Source organism: Falco peregrinus, chromosome 4, assembly GCF_023634155.1.
Source record: "Falco peregrinus isolate bFalPer1 chromosome 4, bFalPer1.pri, whole genome shotgun sequence".
In the NCBI taxonomy this organism is placed as follows: Eukaryota; Metazoa; Chordata; class Aves; order Falconiformes; family Falconidae; genus Falco; species Falco peregrinus.
This window is the reverse complement of record NC_073724.1, coordinates 38,753,181-38,775,692: the sequence shown is the minus strand read 5'-3', so window position 1 is coordinate 38,775,692 and position 22,512 is coordinate 38,753,181. Positions and strand designations below refer to the sequence as shown.

The following is a 22,512-nucleotide window of genomic DNA, read 5'->3' as shown; positions in this document are numbered from 1 at the left end:
TGCTGTTTCCTTTACTCACCACATTTGCAGTCATCGCTTGTAAATTCAAGTAACGAATTCATGAGGAGTCTGAATGGCATAATAATACCGTCACCTTGCACGCTACCACAGCTACTACCTGGCAATCCCAGGATGCTTAACCTGTGCGAGTGGATTAAGCCTCACAGTGCTGCTCTGCTGTGCGGGGAAGCGGTGCAAGTCCCTTCAGGCAGAAGAGGAACCCTTCAGGGCAGCATATTTCTGGTCCCCGGGGCAGAAATAGACATGTCTATTTGGTACCAACCCAACGCCTCTAGTCAGTGTCAGATCTGCTCTACATGCACTGCACAGACAGCCGGCACATGTTCCGTAAATCTGCCCTGCCGGGATGTGTCTGGCTCCCAGCACACAGCACACAAACTGGATAGTATGTTCGTTCAGTGCTTCCACGCAATGGTCAGTCACTCAGAACACGTGCATCAAGTCTACCCAGCACTTCCAAAAAGCATGAGTATAGCTGACGGTGTGAGCGGTTTGTGCAAAGACAGAGAAGGGACTATCATCCCTTGCTGCATATGTTCACAGAGGAATAGACCCATATGAAATCACCCCCTTCTGGAAATGTTGGACTCCATTGCTCACGTGCTATGCAGCAGATCTATGCATGTGTTTTAAAAATGTCAAGGGGATTCAGATGTTTGGTGTCCTGCTCAGATTCCTAAGTATAAAAAGAGTCTGCAATAACCTAGATGCATGTTAGCTCTAATCAGAGCACAGAGAAGCAAAAGAGTAGCAGATTAATATTACTATCCTGTTCACCATGAAGCATTTAATAATATAGCTTCATTATTATAAATCTGCCTGAATTCACATGAATCAACACAATAAAACTGATATTAATGCAGTTTTTATGAAAGGACTAGCAGAATGGTTGTCTTACTCTCAGATAGCACTAAAATCAGGTTAGTAAGAATATCTAAAATTCTTAGCACTTGAACAGCTCACTAGCTCCAAGAGGACTAACCATAATTTTAAGTATCTTGCTGAACTGGAACCTAACGCTCAAAGCAGGACCTAATGCAACCAGAAATATACTGTACTGAGTGCATGTTCCTCCAGATACTACATTGGGAAGTAAAACATTGATTTTGAGCACATACCCTAATCCTCCATCATCGATGCAGCTAGATTTCTGCTGAAGTGTAAATGATCACTGAATTATTGAAATCCTTGTAAGGTTGCAATGGAAAATGTTCATTTTAACAAGAGACATGCAAATACCTGCAAAAACAATGAATCAGTCATAAGTGGGTAGATAAACAAATGCATTTTTATTTTAATTTCAGTGATCTGTGTGGCCCCACAGTGTACTCCAATTTTGAAAGGAATTAGATAATGTTTTGCAGCTGGTGAGAAAAAGGAAACCCATTTGCAGAATTTTTAAAAAAATCACAGACATTGTTCCAGTATTACAGTGGGGTAAAAAAAAATCAACAGATTCTTGAAACTAATTAGAAACAAAAAAGAAGGTATTTTTTGATAGTACTCCAAGCTTTACCTGAAATATTAAACGCATACATCTAGCCATCATAAAAACTACAAATGTCATGAATCTGTTTACTACTGAGAAGGATAAACTGAAACATATACCACGTTACAGTGCCAGACAAAATGCAACAAATTCTTTCCACACAGGAGCTGTATATAGTTCCATCATATGGTGCCCCTCATGTTTGCATAAAAAAAAAAAAAAAAAAAGAAAACTTGCTTCTTTAGCCCAAATTCTATTTTGGGAGTGAAAGTCTAGGGGAAGTAGACAAAGAATGAACAGGTTCTTTCCAGCTGTCTCTCTCTGTCGGATCCAGCTCTGGGGAAGCTGCTCTGTTCTGGTTCTGCAGCAATATCCTCCCATGCCAGCCCACAGGAATGTCACAGAGGAAGATAATGCTCACAAGACCTTTACATTTTCGGTGTCAAACAGGAGTGGGATTTGGAGGTTGGCTGGAAGCAACCAAGGCAAACTAAAGCACTGCTTCTCTGTGCACACTTCCTGAGATCAGCAATTAAATGGACAGGTTTAGGGAGAAGTTTATGTTTGTCCTATTACACTACACGAGTTCCAATGCAGCTATGTGTAGACTTTTCTACACCTGTGATGCTGGCAGAGCCAATCATTAAAGTACAACCTTGAAACATTTTCCATGATGCTGATCACCAGAAAGGATAGCCAACTTGGAACATAGAGATGAAAAGCAGCTTTTGCATTTATTGTCTTGAACGTTTTCACAAATGTAATGCAATATTCTACAGCTAACTATATGGTTTTATTAAAGAATCATTTATTGCCTTGATCCTTTCTGAAGAAGATCTATGTATCTGCAGACCAGAATATTCTGCCAATGAGGAATATTTTTCTCTTGGCAGGAATCCAAGCATCAAAATGTAGGCTTTTGTAGCTGTGGTGAGTAATCTGTCAGCAGGGAAACCATGACAGCCTAGGGGAGGAAGAAAAGAAAAAATCCAATCACATTGGAAACAGATACTCCATAAAAATAAATAAGGGGGAAATATTTTCCAGCTCTAAAGTCTTGTGCTGAAAATTATTGTCCTGACAAAAACCGCACACTCAGATTTATTTGCTAAAATTTCTTGTGATGAATCAGGAAAGAGGTGAAAATCAGTTACGATGTTCTGTATTGTAGCTGATAGGTTTTCTCAGTGTGAACAAAATATATATATAATGGTTGGACTCAGTGATTTTAAAGGTTTTTTCCAACCTAAACGATTCTATATTAATGAACAGCCTAGGAGAAATTCAGACAAAGCATTTAGATCAAATGCTGAGGCCCTTTTGGCATGCTATATTGTACGCTCGGCCACTGCTAGGAGACACTGTGGCTACCCAAACAGCACATAGGCTTGCTCGTGGATTTCCACAGAACTTCCATTAGCATCAGTGAGAGCCATATTAGAATAAGGACTCTGAAATTTATCCCAGTTTAGCTATACTTTCTGTGATAAAATATGGAAAATCCTCACTGAGGTTAATAGTAAGTCACCTACCCCTATTGCCCTCCCCTAGTACTCCAACAAACCTTAGGTATGGCTGTGAAATGAGAATTAAAGGAATGTCAGCTAAATAAAACATAGCGTTGCAGCAGCTCTGCCATCCTCCCCGCACCTGTGTACATAACAAGCCCCATGCTTGCTTGGTTTTGACAAGGTGTTACCTGGTTCACGCTGTTGTGATTTCACAGTAATGCCTGACTGCAAATTGTTATTTGGGCCCAGAACTGGATTTACAAGGGTTCCCCAGGGTTGTGGTCTGGTTGCCTGTCCTTCCTTTCCCTTCAGCACTGCTCAGCGTAGCAGGCAGTCCCAGGCACACAGTGGGGACTGAACATGCAGCTGTGCAGCCCCTCGCTGCTACCCATGTCATAGCTGCACTCAGCCCTGTTTGGAACTACAGCTCAGCAAATAATTTATTTTTCTGTTTTCTGTCTGAGCTGAAAGTGATAGAAATGAATATATAAATAAGACCCATATAGTCATTATTTTTATAGCTTAATACAAATATGACATGTTTCTTATCCCTCCCAAAAGAAGTGCAGCTGGAACCCAAAGTAAAGGGTTTATTTTCCTTTTAAAAAATAACAGTTAGGACAATTGAAAACATTGCAAAATTAAAACAAAAAATACAAACACTTTCCAGAATTTTAAGGCCAAAACTATGAATTTAACACAAATTTGTTAATAATTTTGACCATGTCCAAAATCTGAGGTTGTGGTAGATACAATACTCAACCACTTACTCACTTGAAGCACATCTAGAGTTTGTCTGAGAGCTCTGACAATGCCATTTCTGGTTGGGATTTTTTTCACTTCTGAAAGTTTTCACTAGCTTTTGTAAACAAGATGGTTCTAAAGCTGACAATAAATAACAAGCTACTGAGAACTGGCAGTAATTTTCTGAAATTCTAGGAATGCTGCGAGGGGAGTTATGGTTTATCTTAAATGCCAAGCGTCTTCTCATGGTTCCCATGAATCACACAGTATTACCCACACCATAACTTTTCAGGATCCTGCAAAGATTTGCTCTTGCAGCACTTTCTCAGGGGAAGTTCTCATTGGTGTAAGTAGCAATTTTTCCTGAGAGAAAACTGCAGAATCTGTAGCTTTAAGTGGTAGGGAAATTGTAGTTTCTAAGACCAGTCTCTGGGATCTCAGCATTTAACACATCTTAAAATTGAGCAGCTGAGTTAATCATTAGAATAAATCCAGTGATTGAAATACCAAAAAATTACAGTTTATACTATGGATTTCACTTAGTGATAAAACTGGGTCAAGCAACAGCATGTTATCATCAAAATAGGTCACATTTGTGTCCAGAAGTATTTGTGCTACATATATATGTTGCCTATAGTCAAAATTGTGATGTACTGTGGGGTGCACTTGAAACATATGTATTAGTTTGTACGATTGGTTGAGGAACCAATCTGAATCCAAGCCTGTAGTGTGAGGCAGAATAGAAGCTGACCCTAACCTAACTACTGTTATCTTCTTTTTTTACCATAATTGTCCATTTTCTGTTTTCAGCCTCCTGGAAAACCAATGACTGTGGAGAATAGAATACTTCATCATCAACTTCTTCAGGTTTTCTGGGTAAACAATGTAAAAAAGTCCAGTTGGAAGCAGCAGATTTTGCAGTCTGTAGATCAAAAAGCATATAAAAATAAAGGACATTAATAAAATCTTTAACTAGTAAAAAGGTTTACAAATTTTATATTAGCTACCACTCTTGTTACTTGGATGATGAACTCAGAATTCCACTGACTTCATCATCTGTGAATATGATGGGAATATTGCCATTTAAGTCAGTCAGAGTTCAATGCTGACTTCACATAAGTCAAATATTTACCCCTATTTCTCAGGCTTTAGTAGGGGAGTAAAATGCTCAGTGACCTAGTGGATCAATAAGGGGCAATCTTTATTTGAATGCCTTACAGTAATATAATACTATTGATAATTGCAACCAGAATATACCTAACCATGACTTAAAAGGCTGTAATTTTTTTCTTTTCCATATTGTCACTCATAATATATTGATCTAATACCAATGAACAATGAATTAAAGCACTTTAGGCCATTTCAGAGGCACATCCATCAATAGTATTATGTGAACTTATGTTAAAATACAGTCAATTAAACTAATAATTCTATCAGCAACGAAAATGTCCTTATTATCTTGGACAATTGATGGCTTATGTTTTCTCTAACTGATTTTGCGCTGATAAGCATCTCAATTAGATTACTTCAAAGACATGTATTTAATGCTTTGTTCATTGACAGATATACACAAAATTGCCCCAAATACTGCCCAGGCATTTAAGAGTTAATCTGCGAGTTGCTCATTCTAAATAAAATATAAGGGATCATTTCTGGCAGCAAAGAGGAAATGCAAAGTTAGAAATAGATTTTAGGTCATAAAGAAGTAAGGGTTAGCTTTCCTGCGCATGTTCTGGAGATGGAGCTCATTAGGAAGCTCTGAGAGAGGCCAAGGCTTGTGAAGTGTATAAGATAACTCAAACTTTCTTATCTTTGTGAGTTTTTCAAGCTGGGGGAAGATTTGCATGTTGTTTTTCCATGGCCTCACTCAAAAAAATACCAAACCCATGCTTTGCTGATGTTGATTCTTATAAATGCAAACTGTAAAAGCATCAGCAAAACCCTAAATCTCAATTTTTACCTGCATTGTAATCTGATAACCTTGAAATGCCTTTAGTCTTTCTTTCTTTTCCTCTTCTTGCCCCATACTTATCCAAGTGTCTGTAATTAAGACATTGGCGCCGTCTGCAGCTTCCAAAGGATCTGTTGTGAGAAGTAACTTGGTACCATGCTGATGTGAATAAAATAGGGAAGATCAGGAAGACAAGGAACTTCAACTTAATTTATAATGAAAATTATAAATCAAGCACTCTATTTAAACTACTCTACCAGGCTGTTTCTTAGGTTCCTACCTCTTTGGCGTACTGTTCAGTTATTTTAGTTATTCTGAGGTCTGGCTCAAAGCCCTGTGAAAAGAGGTGATAAGAGATGATGGTAATGTATCATGGAACATGTATAATATCTTCACTCATTATTAACACTGCTTAGAAAAATACTGATTGAACCATTTACCATGGGAAGAAGAACGTCTTTCAGAAACATAAAATTTAGACAAATCATGTTGATTTTGTTGAAATTTTATTTTGACATAAGCTGCTGGAAAGTGTTCCGATAAAGTAAGAAAAATATATTTCAACAGTTACAGAATGAAATGCCTATACATCGGGTTTTTTTTGTTCTAAACAGATTATTTGTTTTATATTTTATATTGTTCTACAATGCAGCATTCTAAGAAAGCTATATCACCAGTCTGAACCAACTAAGATGCAACATTTTCACCAATCTGAAACAACTTTCAAATTTTTTTTGTGGGGGAGAGGGCATTAGGTGACTTAGTAACACTTTCTCAAATGGAATTATTGTCCTCCATGACTTATACTGCAGTCATGAACTCCCCTCAGCCCTTCTGAAGTTGGACTCAGTAGAATAACTCTTGCTTTGCTTCAAAATAACTGAATCAGGATTCTGAACCTTCGTTCTGAAAGCTGGCACTCAAGATACATGGAAGCACCACTAGCTGAGGCCCTTGGAAGTATATATATGCAAGTGGCTGAGACAAGAATGGGTGAAGTTTGCATTCCTTATTCCTTGCCCATGGCTTTCTTACCTTGGGAGTTGCAATACGCAGGTGCATTCCCAGCTTTGCAGCACTTATCATGATGGAGTGGAGGACGTTGTTTCCGTCCCCAATCCAGGTGATAGTGAGCCCCTTCAGCCCACCATAGTGCTCCTGCCAAACGAATCAGACAGCCCTGGGGTTATGTTTCAAGCAAACTGAGCAAGCTGATGCTGTAGGTAGGAGGGATTGATCAGATGGGTCTAGAGCAAAGAAGGCTGGTGCCTCTCAAATGCTAGCTCTGCAGAACCATACCTTTAACTCACTGCAACTATAAGATGGTCAGGGAAGGAAAGTCCTCCATGTCTTACATGAAGGCCAAAGTGCTGCGGCTTTCTCCAGTGAAGGGCAAATTGACACATATGCCATATGGTAAGGCCCAGGCTGAGAGACTCAGCACCAGACACACAGTAACTTTAGCACCAAAGACATGCAGTCATGGTTTGGTGCTCGTAATTATGAGTGAATAGTAGAAATTCTTAATTTAGAGGCAGCCCTAATGCCTAAGATGCACTCCTTCCAGCTTTCCCCCAAATTGTGAAAATACCCCTGTTCAGGTTTCCTCTGGCCTGGTTGTCTCTACATGATGTTCCCTGTGGCCACGGCAGCGGCCATGCCCTTGGAGTGCATTTTAACCATCACAGCTGTACAGAACAGCAAAGAGCAACACTTTGAAAGCAGCTGTGCCACTCATGGCTTGCAGGGTTTGCGCTCTGTTGTACAGCCAAAGAGTGCAGTGATTTTTTTAAAATGTGGATTACCCAAACTTGAAACAGCATTACAGTGTTAACTGTAGCTTTGCTTGATGGCAGTTACAGACTGTATATATGCAGCTGCTTTGGCCCTCAGCCACCCAACAGATAAGGCCTAAGGAGGAACAAGAGTAACAGGAATTTCATATTTCCAGAGCAGGACAACTTGAGGCCCTTTAGCAAGCCTTATTTGAAATATGCATATTTATATACTCGAGTTGATACCAGGAAGTTTGTAAAGACATAATCGAACACTTGTATGTGCCAGCTCTGTACAGCTCCACCTCAAGACTAAAGACACAATGGAGAGCCTTTTATTCTTCATTCAAAACTGGGCCATGCTACAATTGCATCATAGTAGCTGGAAGCCAGACAGTGTCTCAACACTTTGTGTAACATGATTCAATGCTTGTCAGAGAGGATAAGCATCCATACTGTAGAGCTGTACTAACTGGCAACCTTGCAGGCAGTCACAGCAAAGATGCCAAAAGACTGAACAGGAAAAGGGCTGGGACTACCCCCTCCTCTCCTGTCAGCAGCTTCTCCTAAACAAACAGTTGTGAAGTTGTTCCACACCAAAGTTATTGGCATTTCTGCCAGTGACCACAATTTTGAGTCAAAAATAAGTCAAAAATAGTAGCACTTGAAATATTGAATAATATTAAAAAGCCGTTGAAATCTAAACCTGATAGAGTCCTAGGCTGCCTACAGTTTAAAGGCTAAAACTACAGTATTGTTAAACTATTGTTTTTCCAGTTGAAGTTTGTTAGCAGCAGGCTCATTGGAAGAGGTTTGATGCAAGGAGAGCAAATGAGGACTTTGTGGTGTGGAAGTTATTTCACTATAACAGCTCTTCAGGTCTCTAAGGGTCTTTCAAAATCCTTCCACATCTCCTAGCAATGGCGCTCCTAGGATAAGGCCAAACTAAAGCATTCATTTAAGGTGGTGTTTCCACCTAGGACTTAGTGATAGCTGAGACATGAACCCACAGTCAGAAGCAAATGAGACTGCCCTGCATTCTTTTGATCTTACTGTTTAAAAATAGACATCTCAGCCTGTAATGCTCAAAGCACTAACTAGTGAGTCACAAATATACTGCTGTGTTAAATAACTTCCACCTTATTATCAGCTGCTACTCTGCATTAAAAGCAGCACAGTGCATACTAAATACTTTTCTGTTTTCCCAAGCTACTAGCTGTTACAGATAAAATACAAAGTGCTGGAGATATCTGTAGAATGACTCTCAATATGCACGGCAAATTGCAAAGCCACATCTGCAGTGACTACTGTACAGAGTGGACATAGCTGAGCTAATCTTAATGAAGACATTTAGCTAATGGAAGAAGGCATAGTCAAGGTAGAATCAAGTTGTGTGTGCTACTGGAGCCTGTTTTATATCCTGTGCTAAGCTTTATGCTGCCACTGGTACACTGCTGTTCTAACTCAAACCTCTTCATCTAAAGCCAGCTCACTATGACTGTGACTGTACTGCTTATATGCATACATCCTGAGCTTCCAAGAAAGACGAGATGATTGTGTTGTGAGGAAATACAAAAGTTACTATTTATGAGATATACAGTTTTTTCCCCTGTTTTATAGTATATGCTTATACAACTGCAGAGAGAAAATCTTGCTAGAAGTGTTTAGCCACAATGGTAACAATATAGGTTAAACCAGGACCTTTACAATACATGATGATCACCTGAGCCTCTGAAGATATTTTTCCCCTCACATGCCTCCCCAGTTTTTCCAAACTCTGTTATATTGATATAGGCTTTTTACCTGCTTGGGTGTTCTGCAGTTTCTCTTTGCCTTGGGAACCTGACTTCAAAATACTTGTACTCCCAGTAAAGCCATAAAAAAATTAACATATTTAGAAAGTCTAGAGCCTTTCTCCCTTATGAATGCCTCGGCAAACAGTGATTGCTGCTTCAGTGCCACAAAACTTGTCTTTGCTATTCTCATGAAAAGTCCCTGCTAAATAGTCAATTTGACAGTCAACTTTCTCATCCCCATGCTGCTTTTACAATGTGTCATTCTGTTCTTATTCATGATTGCAGTATATCAGTGTATCAATTGCTGGGAAAAAATACGCAGGCTCAGTGATTTAGCACTGTTGTATGTTTGCAGAAGACTGCTTTAACTAACTAGGGACCTTCGTGTCTGCCTCCGCCTGGACTTGTTTCCAACTAGGCTGAGATTCTGACACCATTATAGATTACTTCTGAAAGGTTTGACCACAACAGTCATAACAGCCCTCAATTAAAAAAAGCTTTGGAATAATGAATCAATAATCTGTCAAAATTCAAAACCGAAAGCAAGGGATCAGTCAAAGCATTAGCCCTTTTGGAGACAGTGCAATCCAGTAAATGAGAAACTGGGCAAACTTGGATGTACTAGCTTGCAAACTGATCTGAACACAGATGCTGGGCCAGTTATCCTTCTTACTTTCACACTGGGTTTTGTCGTGGTTATCAAACCAGCATATTCTCGAGGACCAGTCCGGATCTTAGCTGGGATTTCTAATTCTTAGAATAACAATGATGATGAAGATGATGATGAATTTGAAGACTAATAATTTAAGCTCTTTGGGTCACATATTGAGGAAAAGTTGAGAATATACAGCAGTCCTCTTCAAGCTGGGCAACGCAATTTTTGGCACAATTTAAAAAGGAATCACTGATGTATTTCTTATGTCAACCATTTCTTTCTGAAAAAGAAATTTCCCTTCAAGCCAGTGACATAAAAAGCTAGTGGCATATGGATCCACTCTAATTACCAGTCTGGCCATCCTGCAGTCAGCTACAAGTTAGCTGATTTGGCTGGTGACATTAATATCAATTGAATCAATGTCAATACACAGTTTGTCCCTGGAATACAGATTGTATGATGTGCTGCCCTCCAGCCAAGCTTCACAGAGCAGAAGTTGTGAGGCACAGCTTCTGCCCAGGAGACAGAGAGGCACTGGGTGGACTCAGCAAGTGGCTGTAACATCCCTTCAGCATAGCATAGACAGAGAAGTAAAGTGGCTCTGTGCATGCACAGTACCAGCATGCAAACTCATAGTCTTTAAAGGCCAAACCCCAAACCCTCAAAATCAGGTTGCATAATGTTTACAACTATTTCTAGGGGGTTATTACTCTAGAGCAAACTCCGTTTAACCCAACTTTCAAGGGAGAGGGAAGCATGTATGCTAAGGAAAATATCCCTCTTGGCATAGTAGGGGGCATTAGTGCTGACCACAGTATTAAAGGACAGAGCCAGCTTAGATATCAAATGTGAGGGGATCCAGGTTGCTCAGGAAGAAGGCACTGGGCAACAGGATGTTAAATTTGAAGACTATATCCATGACAGGAGCACACTTTGTGATCTGACAAGAACACCTTGAATACAGAATAAGAACTGACAGTCCTCAAAATAAACCATCTGCACTGTTTGGGGAATGCAACAGACTATACTAAAATAACCACACTAAAATGCACCTGTGAAAAGCGAATAAGAAGCCATAAGCAAGAAGACACTCTGATAAAACAAACCAGGAAATGAGGCAGCTTCAGACCAAAGAAAAAGTGCTCAAAGAGGATTCAAGGCAGCACATGACAAAATTCATAGGATTTAGAAAATGGAAGAATAAAAATGTGCTAAGCATGAAGAGGCCCAGAGTGCATGTAGTGTTCCACTGGCAAATGCAGAAGGAGAAAAAAGAAGAGAGAAAAAAAGAAGTACATTTTGGGTATGTACTGACAGCAGGGAGGAGCAGATCCAGGGAAGAAAATCATCAGAGAGATAAGGAAGAGTAATTTTTCAAGAGAAATAGGCTGCACAAAATCTGTTTTTACATTTAAATATAAGGCTAGCAGTCTGTGCCTCTATTGTAGTTTGTATGTATGTATAAAATAAATTGCCATTGCATTGCAGGAAAGCAGTCCAAATGTTATATGTGACCTTTTAACTCATTTAAAGAATCGGTGGTATTATTCAACATCCCTATATTAATCTTCTTTCAGGCAGTACTTGGATAACTTCTTTTTACACTGCCAAAAATCCCACAAGAAGTTTGATTGCGGTAAGTAACAATAGACCCTGTGGCTCACACTTCTTCAAGTGTTAATCCTACTTCTGTGACATGGTAAAGTTCATTATGTGCTTAAAATGCCATTTTATTACATGCTACTGGCTGTAAGACTAGTCTTCTCCACCTCAGTGCACAGTGCAGAGCAGAAAAAAGGCAGCAGACGGGCAGGTCAGAAAGGGAAAGAGCAGGTAGTGCCAACACCCACAGAGAGCTCCCCCCTGCCTGCCCCTTTCTCCTGGGTAAGAAAGCAAGAATGGAAAGCGGGTCAGAAACCAGTGACGTAGCATGCCCTTGGCAAGGTGGGACAGCCACCCAGCTGCCCTCTGAAAACCTTCTGACAAACTCTGGGCTAAGGAACATGCTAGAAAGACGGGGGAGGGATGAACACAATTGGAGGAAACAGTGCACTGCTTATCAGGCTGACTGGGTGCTGCAAATTTTAAAAAGGTTCCATGGCTGTTCAAAAGCTGAGCCATTCTTTGAGACCTCTGTAAGTGCTTGCTTTGTCATGATACCTCTCCATGCCAAATGTTTGTTTTGTTTGAGCACCAACTGTTATGGTCCTGTTTCCTCATCATGTAACATGGGCAGAGACAGCTCCTTCCAAACACATCGTCCCCAATGCTTGATGCAACAAGGACACACACCTGCTCTTGCTGCTGCCCTAGGTATTCAAACCAAGGAAAAGTCCAGCCTGTGGGCTCATGTTCACCTGGAGCTTCTACCACGGTTGCCCTATACAAGGACACAAAGGAGGAAGAGCAGATGATGATCAACAGGGCATGCACTCATTCTGCTGATCTCCATAGGTTTCCTCCCAAGATCAGTGGAGAAAGATGCATCTCTAGAAGGTGATTGAGAAGCTCAGCAGTCTCTCTTCATTGACTGGAGATGGAGTACAGGGCAACATCACTCTGAACTCTGGTGCTGTAGTCAGTGGCCTGGATAAAACCAGGTTTAGGGGCAGAGATATCAATAAATGTGTAGACTATGAGTCACAGATTATTCCTGAAGCCTGTTATTCACAAGTGATAAAATGCTAATAATTAAGGTGTTTGCAAGACAGAACTGCCTGCAAAACACAACCATAAGATTCACCTGTTTTACAGTTGCACACAGTGTTAAAATGAAATTATGACATTTAATGATTGGTGATGTTCCCATTATAGCTTTCTGACTGACGTAATTTGAACAGTTCATTGAGGCTGGCTCAATGTCATCTTGCAAATGTACTTTATCCTGAGGTATGTGAAGCATTAAAGTCTCAAGTTTGCCAATTTTTGCTGGTCTTTTCACTCTAAGTAAAGAAAATTCTATGAAAAATACTAATCAAAGTAAGGAAAAAGTAATTTTCACTATATGTCTTTCGGTATTTCAAGTTTAAGGCATGAATAATTTAGTATTACTCTCACTAGCTCTTTTCCACACACTGAATGTCCCATAGCAAAGTCTCTGACAGCTGAGAAACGCAGCTGAATGAATCAGGAAATTATTCTGTCCTCCCTTTTCAAGCAGTGCAATTTTTATTTATTCAGAAAGTAAACAAGGTCAGAAGAGTTCATCATAGTTGTCAACCAGCCCTGCAGTGTAATATTCTTTTTTATAAGCCAGTTCCTCAATTGATTGTAAAAGAGCATAGTCCTTCTGTTCACAGATAAACATCTGGAATTCTGTGTAAAACATCCTGCTGTCAAATCGACTATTTCATTAGATTAAACTTCTAAATATGATCTTTTCTAACTATCCTTTGATGTGAGCAAAGTTTAAATAGGTTTAAATGCCAGAACACTAGGCGTTTGCACAGGTAGCATTAACTGGCTTTTTAAAACAAATTTCTTCAACCAATTTCCTAATATATGGACAATGATTCCTTTTAAACGGTTCATAGATTAGGATGGAATCAAGAGTGAACTACTAAATTTTCTTAAGTCAGTGGGAAAACTTTCACTGGCTTTGGTTGAGCCAACATCTCACCTTTATCTTAATATGTAAAACACCCATCACATTTTTTGAATTGCAGCCCAATTCCAATGAAGTACTTAATTTTATGTTTAACTTCAGTCCCACTACAGCTGATAGGACTAGGTAATTGTTTAAATTAAACTGGTCCTTAATTATATTACTGGATGAAGATCTCTTTAAATAACAAGTGCCATGTAATTACTTCCCAAGGCCAAGACTCAGCAAAAAAAATTTCAGGGATTATGTTGTTACCTGAAGAGTTAGGTAATCAGCTAAAATCTGGAGAGGATGGTATAAATCAGACAATCCATTGATTATTGGGATCGTGGCTTCTTTCGTCATTAGTTCCAAATCATTATGCTTATAAACTCGAGCCAAGATTGCATTTGTCATGCTGGACAGCACCCTAGAGGATGGCAGAAAATACCCAAGTCAAACATAATAAATATATCCCTGTTCCACTTTTCAATATGCAACGCATGAATATTAATGAGAAGTAGTAATGAATCAATTTTTTTCAACTATCTGAATAATTTATCAAGCCTGCATAACACACTTAAGTGCAGACATTTAACAAGCTGCTAAAAAGCAGTTTTACTTATTAACAAGCTATAGTAAGTAAATTAAAACGGCTGCTATATTTTATGTTTTTTTCTCTTTAGCATTTGAATGTAGCTACAGATGTAATATCAATAAATGTTAAATTATCTGAACAGGATAAGAGATTGCATGACACCGTAACATTTGAAGGATTTGGTGACTTCCAAAGAGGTAAGGTAAGGTATAGGGTTTCTTCAGTCTTTTAGCAAAGAACTAATGTAGCATTGACTGAATATTACAGTGTCTCTGTATGGTAGCCTGACCTTTGTGAGGATTAGGAATACAGATCTGTCTTAGATTACCACAATTATTTACTGATCTCAATGAACACATAAACAGCAAGCCAACAAGCCAGTTCTCTCTCCTACCTACACACCTGTCTATTGTCACACATGGTATCAGCATTGAAGTGATGCCCAAATTTGAAACATGGTATATGGATAGGAGCATGCAGGAGTCACTACCACTCTGGCCTTAATCTCATTTGCCAAAGTGTGAAAGGCTCAGAGATTAGCATAGTGGATTAGCATAGTATATTCAATATGCTCTGAATTCTTTAGATAAATTAAATATGGATTGGATCTCTGTACTTCTGTGTTTTAATCAGGCCCTGAAGCCTGACTTTGAAGTAGCATTTTGTGTGTTTTCATGTTATCTCTAATAGGACCTTGAAACAAAACAAAGAAGAGTCTGAATAGAAGAGTATGAAATATCCTTGAAGTATCTATCTTCCTGATTAGCCATGAAGAATTCCAATATCTCCTTTTGTGGAAATATAGCTGTCAATGCCATGGCCTTTACACAGACAAATCTCCTGATGAAGTCAGTAACAAGTATTTTGTACTGACACCAGACATTCCTCATACAAGCAAAACTCTTAGAAAAATGTTACAAGATTCCTTGTAGAGCGCTTTCTGAAGAAAAGACTGCCAGTAGCAGATACAGGTGAAAAGGAGGAACTTAACAAAGTATTTACTGATTGCAAGGTATTGGAACAGTTCTGATTGTTTATTTCTTCTTAGCCCATTTCTTTTTCTCTCTGTGTGTGTTTATTTTAGCTTGAAGCATGTGACTGTGGGAAACCTGTTCTGTTCTGAACTAGTCATCAGGGATGGGATGCATGGTCCCTTTTGTTAGCCATCTGACAGGTGTTCACCCTAAACAAGACACAGCCAGTCCCACCAGTCAAGGAAAAAGAGGCAATCATGCTGGGAAACTGCCTAGTTTCCTTAAACTTCTTTTTCCCAGGATGTCAGGACAGTTGATTCCTACTCAACACAACTGATAAACAATTTAAAGAAGATGGTTCCTTTACAGGGTATGATGTTAAGAGGAAATTCAGTCATAATCCATTAGCAATTAGTGAAAACTGCTGGATTTTCTTCCTTAATCTGTTGAAAGTAGGTACTATACTTATTAGACACTTAACCAGCAAGACATCAGACAGTCCTTCTTCCAGCATCACTAGATGTCACATCTTATATCTTGTAATAGGAAACTCAGGTGGAAACTGGGTTTATTCTTTGTAAAATCAAAACCAAATTGAATTCAGCAAAAGAAAAAAACTGACCTCACCTGAGGAGATTAAATCTCCTGTAATCAGGCCAATTTAAAGGAAACGATGTAAGGCTGGGATTGCATAGGAAGAAAGACCTGGCTAGGTAAGAGTCTTGACTAAAGGTGAAGTTTGGGGAGGTGAGGGAGAGTAAGCACATGTTCATCAGGTGACTTTTCATTTAAGATTCCTCTGTTATCATCAACTGCAATGTCTTCTTATCTTTTCATTTTTTGCAAGACTGTAAGCCTATAAACTTCAAAATCCCAGGGCCTGAAAATATATGAATATATTAGAATGCTGCATATCTCTCTCCTCAAAGTAACCTTTCTACAGAGAAAAGCTGGATGTTTTTACTCTAGTGTATCCTCTGAGGAATCCAAAATTAAACACAAATAAAAGTATGCCTTTTCTTGTGTGGCTGATTTATGAATTTGAAAATGGGGTATTTGCATATATTTTGGGTAGAATATTGCTATCTAGGGTAGTTTTGGTTTTATTTTGAAAGTATGCATCCATTCAAAAGGTTTAAATTTCCGACAAGGATACTTCATTGTCATTCATAGTCTTACAGGGGCATATAGTGGATGTGTTCTTGGTAAGTGGTGAGAAGTAAATCCATTCCCCATAGATGCAAAAATTCATTCTTTAATAATGCCAGTGGACTGGTAAGATCATCCTGTAAGTTCTTCAGTGCTGTCACTGAACCTTATGGCCACTATAGAGGTGCACAATGGAACTGCTCTACAGTGGAAAATACAGATACAGTACTTATATTTCATTTAACGTAATATATCAAACATGCTAAACAGCACTGAAAGGCTTAGAGCTCCTTAATGGGTGGTAACTTTTTGCTACTGTGTCAGCGTAAATGTAAATGCCTTGTGAAGCATGGAAGAACTGTATCATGAGCAGGTAATAAGTCACTAAAACTATGTTCACAGCAGAAATGCTTTCAACCCTTACCTGCAGCAATTCTAATAAAAACCATGACTTTTATAGATCTCTGCCCCTTTTTGCTTTAAGTCTCAATCTCAAGTACTTCTAAGGCCTTCAGAGCCCCAGACACATGGCTGTAAATATTTGAAATGCCCTCTGGGTCTACTACAGGCATTCTTTTTTTTATTCTTACATTAACTGAATGAGGTTGGGATGTTATCCTTCATTCACAAGAAATGCCAAGGAATTAACACTCCGGTTGTTCTTTTGGGTAAATTGCTCAGCCTTGATTATGCAAAGTCAATAATAATTCTGCTAATGAGAGAGCAGGAGCGAAGCAGAGCATGTGGGGCTCTGTAAAGACTTGGGAAGCCCTCACTCCACTGTAGAAGGTGAGTGCTGTGACTCAGCAGAGGAGCAAAACCCTCCTGTCAGGGACTTGACCTGTGAGAGCAAGCAGTGACAGAGAAAAGAGGGGCTGAAGGCTTGCATGGGAAGTGGGTATTGTGGGAGATTTGTCCATGGAATTGGAACTCCTCCAGAATGGCTGGAAGATTTGCTTGCTTCTACTGTTTTGCCTTATTCCTTGCAGTTTATTGTCTTTTTTTTTCCCTTTGCTTGTGTAAACAAAGGACATTCAAGAGACTGTGAACCGAAGATTTAATGGCCCTTTATTTATCCCACTTGGGAAGAAGAAGAAATGAAAACTGGCCTATACAAAGCATGTCTGTGTATCAGAACACACCTGGATTTGCTGCAGGGCTGGCATCTGAATGGTAGAAAGCCAGAGAGGATGACAGTCCTACACATCTGGTGCGATGGTGCTTGGAGAGGTTATTGCAGGGGAGCACTGCGTAACGGCCCTGACCACATCTTTCCCTTCCTGGAGGTTTGGCTTCTGGGGCTCAGAGCCACCTTTGCAATAGCGCAGCTGAGGGCTATCCTTCATTGCTCTGACGTCGCGGGGGGAGGAGGCTCCTAGACAGCACTGTGAGGAGCCTCCACCAGGGTCAATCCCCTTCTCTTGGGAGTCACATCTCTTGCTACTTTGTAACAATGCCCATGCTGATCCTGACCTGGACCCCTACATGCAGGCTGATGTCCCAGCCTGGCCTTGGTCCACCCCCATATTCACAGAGGTGCCTGATGCTCTGGGCTGTGGCTGCTACTGGCTGCCTCCTGGCTGCCCTGCTCCCTGGCTGGAGGCATGGGGACCAGTGCTGGCTGACAAGACCCTGCCTTGCCTGGCCCAGGGGGAGCTCCTGGCACCCCAGCCTCCGTAGTGCCCAAGGAGCCGCTGGCCCACATGGCACCCTGACATACTGCTCTGAAGATTCTCACCACCCTTCCCTTCTCATTCACAAGTGCCACAGTGCAATTTCACATGGGCCCTGGTAAATCAATTCTTTCTTTGGCTTCACCTGACACCTTTGGTGGCACTGCAATCCTTCCACATCATTGTCTTGGATCTGGGACATGACTTGGGATTTGAACTCACTCTTTCCCAAATGTGACATCTCTGTACTTTTTTATTCGTTCTCCACTGTTCAGGTGTGTCACATCCCTTCAAAATTTCAGTTCCTTTAAGTTGATGTAAATAGCTGATCCTCATCTTTCCAGCCTGGCATGCCAGTATCCCTGTTCACCATGTCAGGTTCTGTCTCTTCAGCCCCAGCCTCTCTGCCTCTGTGCCTTCTGTCAGCATCCTCTCCTCCTCTCCCTTCTCAGGCAAGAGGCTCTCTGCTTACAATGGTCCAGTGAGAATGGAAGAAAAGGCAAGACACTCGGAGAATAATACTTATTTACATCAGTGTGGGGAATTTACCTTCGATATGTTTCCCTTTCATCTTTAACATGACATAGTAAGCTATGCATATTTGACTTGGAAAATCCTCCATCTCTCACACCAGTAGAGTTGTGGCAGGGATGCAAGTGCTCTGAAGCATTTAAATGGCACACTGTGACGAAGCTATAGCTGTCCTGCTTAATCTGGGGCTATGTCCCATGATGCATGAAGAATCTCTTTTGAGGGCATGTATTTGAATCCCACAGTAGTGTATGAGCTCTGCCGAACTGGATACAGTGGTCACTGGACACAGTGGCCTAATGTACCTCAGACTAGTCTCAGATTAATCTGCTCCCTTTGTAGGCCCACAGGCTTACAGGATGTTTGAGTCTTTTAAGCTTGTAGTTACTAAAGCAGTTTTGTTGAAACATCTGACCACTGTTGTTGCACCTTACTTTGATACTGGCAGAGTTATGTATCTAGCAGGGAGTGAGAGCTAAGTACTTTCAAGCCTCAAGAGACTGAAATCTTGACTTTCTACTATAAACACCCATATGTCTTCCACTTCAGTAGTTAAAAGCAAGAAAGGAAAATTTAAAATGTTCAAATATTTGGTCTTTTTCTTACATTTTCCTTGGATTTCATCACAGAGAGAACATCGACATAGTTCTCAAGCAGTCTCTCCCGCTGACTGTGAAAGCTGTAGTATACAGCAAAGGCAATGGAACCTCAGCTGGCTGGCTGCATGTTTTGAGTTGAGGCTGACAAGCTTGGTACTGCATATCTTTCAGCAGAACAAAAAGGACCTTTAAGAGACAACAGCTGAGCCTGACAGAATTGACCGCAGGCTGTGAAAAGGGCTGCCTAGAAAGAAGTACAATACTGAGGCTGGATGAGTGTTTAATATATGGAGAGCTATGAAAAAGAGCAAACGCACCTGGAAAAGATAACCTCATGTTCTGCCTACTTTCTGCAACATTGGAGGGAATTTACTGGAGAAAAACCTTGAGCTCAGTTCTTCCATGCTATGGCAATGGGGATAGGCTGCTAGCTACCTGCGTGCATGTGGGACTGATTAAAATCTTCCAGGGTCCAAGTAAGAGAACAATGCTATAATCCAGCCTCCACAGCAGTCCTGACAGTGGGTACAGCTGCAGCGGAAGGCACATGAAATCAGGAACTGACTGCAAATTGTCAGTCTAGTTTGGTTCTGCTGAAATAGGGGGATCAGAGTGGCCTTCAGTGCCCCCCTGCCACTGCAGGTAGGCTAAGGCCCATGAGCAGCTGTCCTAACTAGGATAAATAAGGTCTTTGCTTTTTGATTTTATTTTTTGATTTGCCAGTCAGTCGTATGTCTAGCTCCATGAAGAACAACAAAATCAGAAGGTTCTAGTCTTATTTGAATATATGTGCTGTCATCAGTGGAGCTATACTACTGAGGTTCATAAAGTGTTTCTGTTTGTGATTGTCACTCTCATTAACACTCTATATGCCAAATTTAATAAAAATATTTCTCATGAGACGTTTTGGAGAGCTAGAGTGGATGGAATGATGATGTACTGAACTACAGATTCTGTGAGCTGAACTGTAAATATTTAAGAAATTTGGACTGCCTTCTGACATTTTCCAGAAAGAAAATACTAGCTCCCCAAATTCTATAAGACAGGTTTCAGCCTGGTCAACTACCAAATACACAGTGATCATTCAAGGGATGTTTTACCAACCTTGCTGTATCTGTGAGGCTCTCATTAGTGCCCAGGTGTATGTCTTGTGTTGTAAGGAAGGAAGGATGTCCTCCAAGAAGAGCAAATCCTACAGTGAGGGCAAATAAAAAAAGAAATTAAACACCAGCACCTCATATTTACAGCCAAGATTAAAAATCTTCTTCATGTAAAAAGTATTCACAGCAATAAAACTAAAACTCAGCAGGGCATTCAAATGTTTCAAACACTTGAAGTCTGACATACAAGACACAAATTAATGTATTTTGGAATAAAACCATTCAAATGTCATGCTTTGCTGAAATCCTTAGGCATGAGTTCTGATCTGTGTTCACAGGAACAGTCATTCAAGCTGCAAGGCTACATATTGCCAAAAGCATCACTGTGGCTCCCTGCTAAGAGTTAGGTAATCCTTTCATCATGCTGAATTTCTACTTCAAGGGACTTAGCACCCTAGAGGGGCCATCTGAGTCACTAGGTGTAATTCCACGTGCTTGTAAAGATGCTTCCAGTATAGTCACTCAGATAGAAAACCCTAAGTCTCCTCATGCACTATAACAAACTTGAGCTTGCCCACAAGTGACCAAGTGCCTTAAAAATTATCATGTGACAGAGAGAGAAGGAAAAATCTCAGGCACTGCCAGCTTCTCTCCACCTTGCATTAGTTAAGAATTTACAAGGTGACTCAAGGAACTGAGTAGATTAGGTCCAAAGAGTGAAATCCATTCCTGAACAAGAAACCATGGAAAGAGCTGAGCATCATTTAAGAATATAAAACACTCTGGGGAACTTAAAAGGTGTCTGGACAGTATCTTGGATAAAGGCAAATTACATGCTAAGGGAAACTCTCAGGTTCTGTCCTGCCTTATTTCCGTTGCACCACCATTAGAAAGCTATCACAAGCAACCAGTTGACAGACAGGGAGAAAACCAGCTTTTTTCCACCAGCACTTGAATCTCCCTGCCTTTGCCTGGTTTAAGCCTAAAGCCTCCCTCCACTGAATTACAGTGCAAAATCCATCGTGGCTACATACTGGGAGGATGGGGCCTGAGGGGAGCTGTTTGATGAACTGTCACAAATTATTTAGCATAAGCCTAGCACAGGACACAGAGTCCTACAGCTGGGGATGTACAAAGTGTAGGACTTGAACTGGGCTGTAAGTAGTAGCCCTGTAAGGCATTTTCTGCGCACTGGGGAAGACATTCTGCATAAGAAAAACTCCCTTCTAATAGAGAACTTTTCAGGGAGATCTTGCCCTGTCACTAATATCCATGATGGAGAAAATTTCCAGAGAATCTCAGTGTGGACAAACCAACCTTGTTGAGACAACACTGCGGGGAAACTTTTTATTGTGACAAAAATTTAGAAGCCCATCTTATTTTTATTGCCAGGAAGAGAAAAACTGCATACAGAGCAGCAGAGCAGAGACCCCCGTTCTCTACTAAACTGTGATCTCTTGGGGGTGGTAACACATTTAATGCTGTGGAAAGGAAAAAAAAAAAAAAAAAAGGAAAAAAAGAGAAAGGAAAAAAGGGGAGGAAAAGGAAAAAAGGTTAAAAGCTGCTTGGGCTGGTTGTAGTCAGTAGATGGCACTGCAGACAGCTCCAGGACTGAGTTTCAACATTATTTTTGCACAGGCTTGCCAAAGATTAAAAAGTTGATCCTACAGCTACTCTTCAAAAAAGGATTAAACCAGAAGTGAACAGTGAAACCTTTCACAGAGGAAACCAAACACCTAGGTTCAGGTGGCAGGCCTGAGCCCCACAGCTGTGCCCCTAACACAGAGCAGACCTTATTAACTTCCATCCCATACAGGCAGCAGGATTGAGGTGAGGTCTTCCACTTTGCATCAGTTCAGCCACTCTCTAGCCTTTAAAATGCAATAGATCAAAATAATACTGGCAAATCATTGCCTCAATTTCCTTAAAAGTCAGACTAAAATTAATGATGCTCCAGACCCCACCTGAAGGGCAAATCTCTGCTCTGTCCAGCCAGTGTATACTCATTTTATTGAATGAGCCCAATTTTACTTTCCTTTTGTTCTGATTAGAGATTGCTCCAAATCTCATTAAGATTAGAGTCAGACACAGTAAACTTTTAAGACTTAAGCATCATTTATTCTACTATTACTTTTTGCTGTTAGAAAAGCACTATATGTTTGTTGGTTGCTTTGCCCTCCTTTCTTGGTTATACAGAAGCATTTTTATATTAAGGCAGGAAAAATGATTAGTTTTCCTCAAATACTTTCACCTCCTCTCTGCAGCTCAGACACAAACACTGTATTAATGGGAATGTGCATGCAAACTGTTCCCTAGACACTACAGCCTATCTATTCAATGCAAGTTTTTAAGTCAAGACCTCA

The 22,512-nt window shown here is 40.3% G+C and overlaps 1 protein-coding gene across 1 annotated transcript in view; it reads right to left on the bottom strand.

Moving 5' to 3' along the window:
• Positions 1-2,263: 2,263 nt before the first annotated feature.
• Positions 2,264-22,512, bottom strand: part of OTC (ornithine transcarbamylase) — a 31,285-nt gene continuing 11,036 nt past the window's right edge. Inside the window, exons 5-11 of the mRNA XM_027782560.2 lie at positions 20,154-20,241; positions 13,802-13,955; positions 6,752-6,874; positions 5,997-6,050; positions 5,726-5,875; positions 4,550-4,687; positions 2,264-2,474 (exon numbers count right to left, since the gene is read on the bottom strand). Of these exons, the coding sequence (XP_027638361.1) occupies positions 2,415-2,474; positions 4,550-4,687; positions 5,726-5,875; positions 5,997-6,050; positions 6,752-6,874; positions 13,802-13,955; positions 20,154-20,241 (767 nt within the window). The 3' untranslated portion in view covers positions 2,264-2,414. The remainder of the gene's footprint in view (positions 2,475-4,549; positions 4,688-5,725; positions 5,876-5,996; positions 6,051-6,751; positions 6,875-13,801; positions 13,956-20,153; positions 20,242-22,512) is intronic.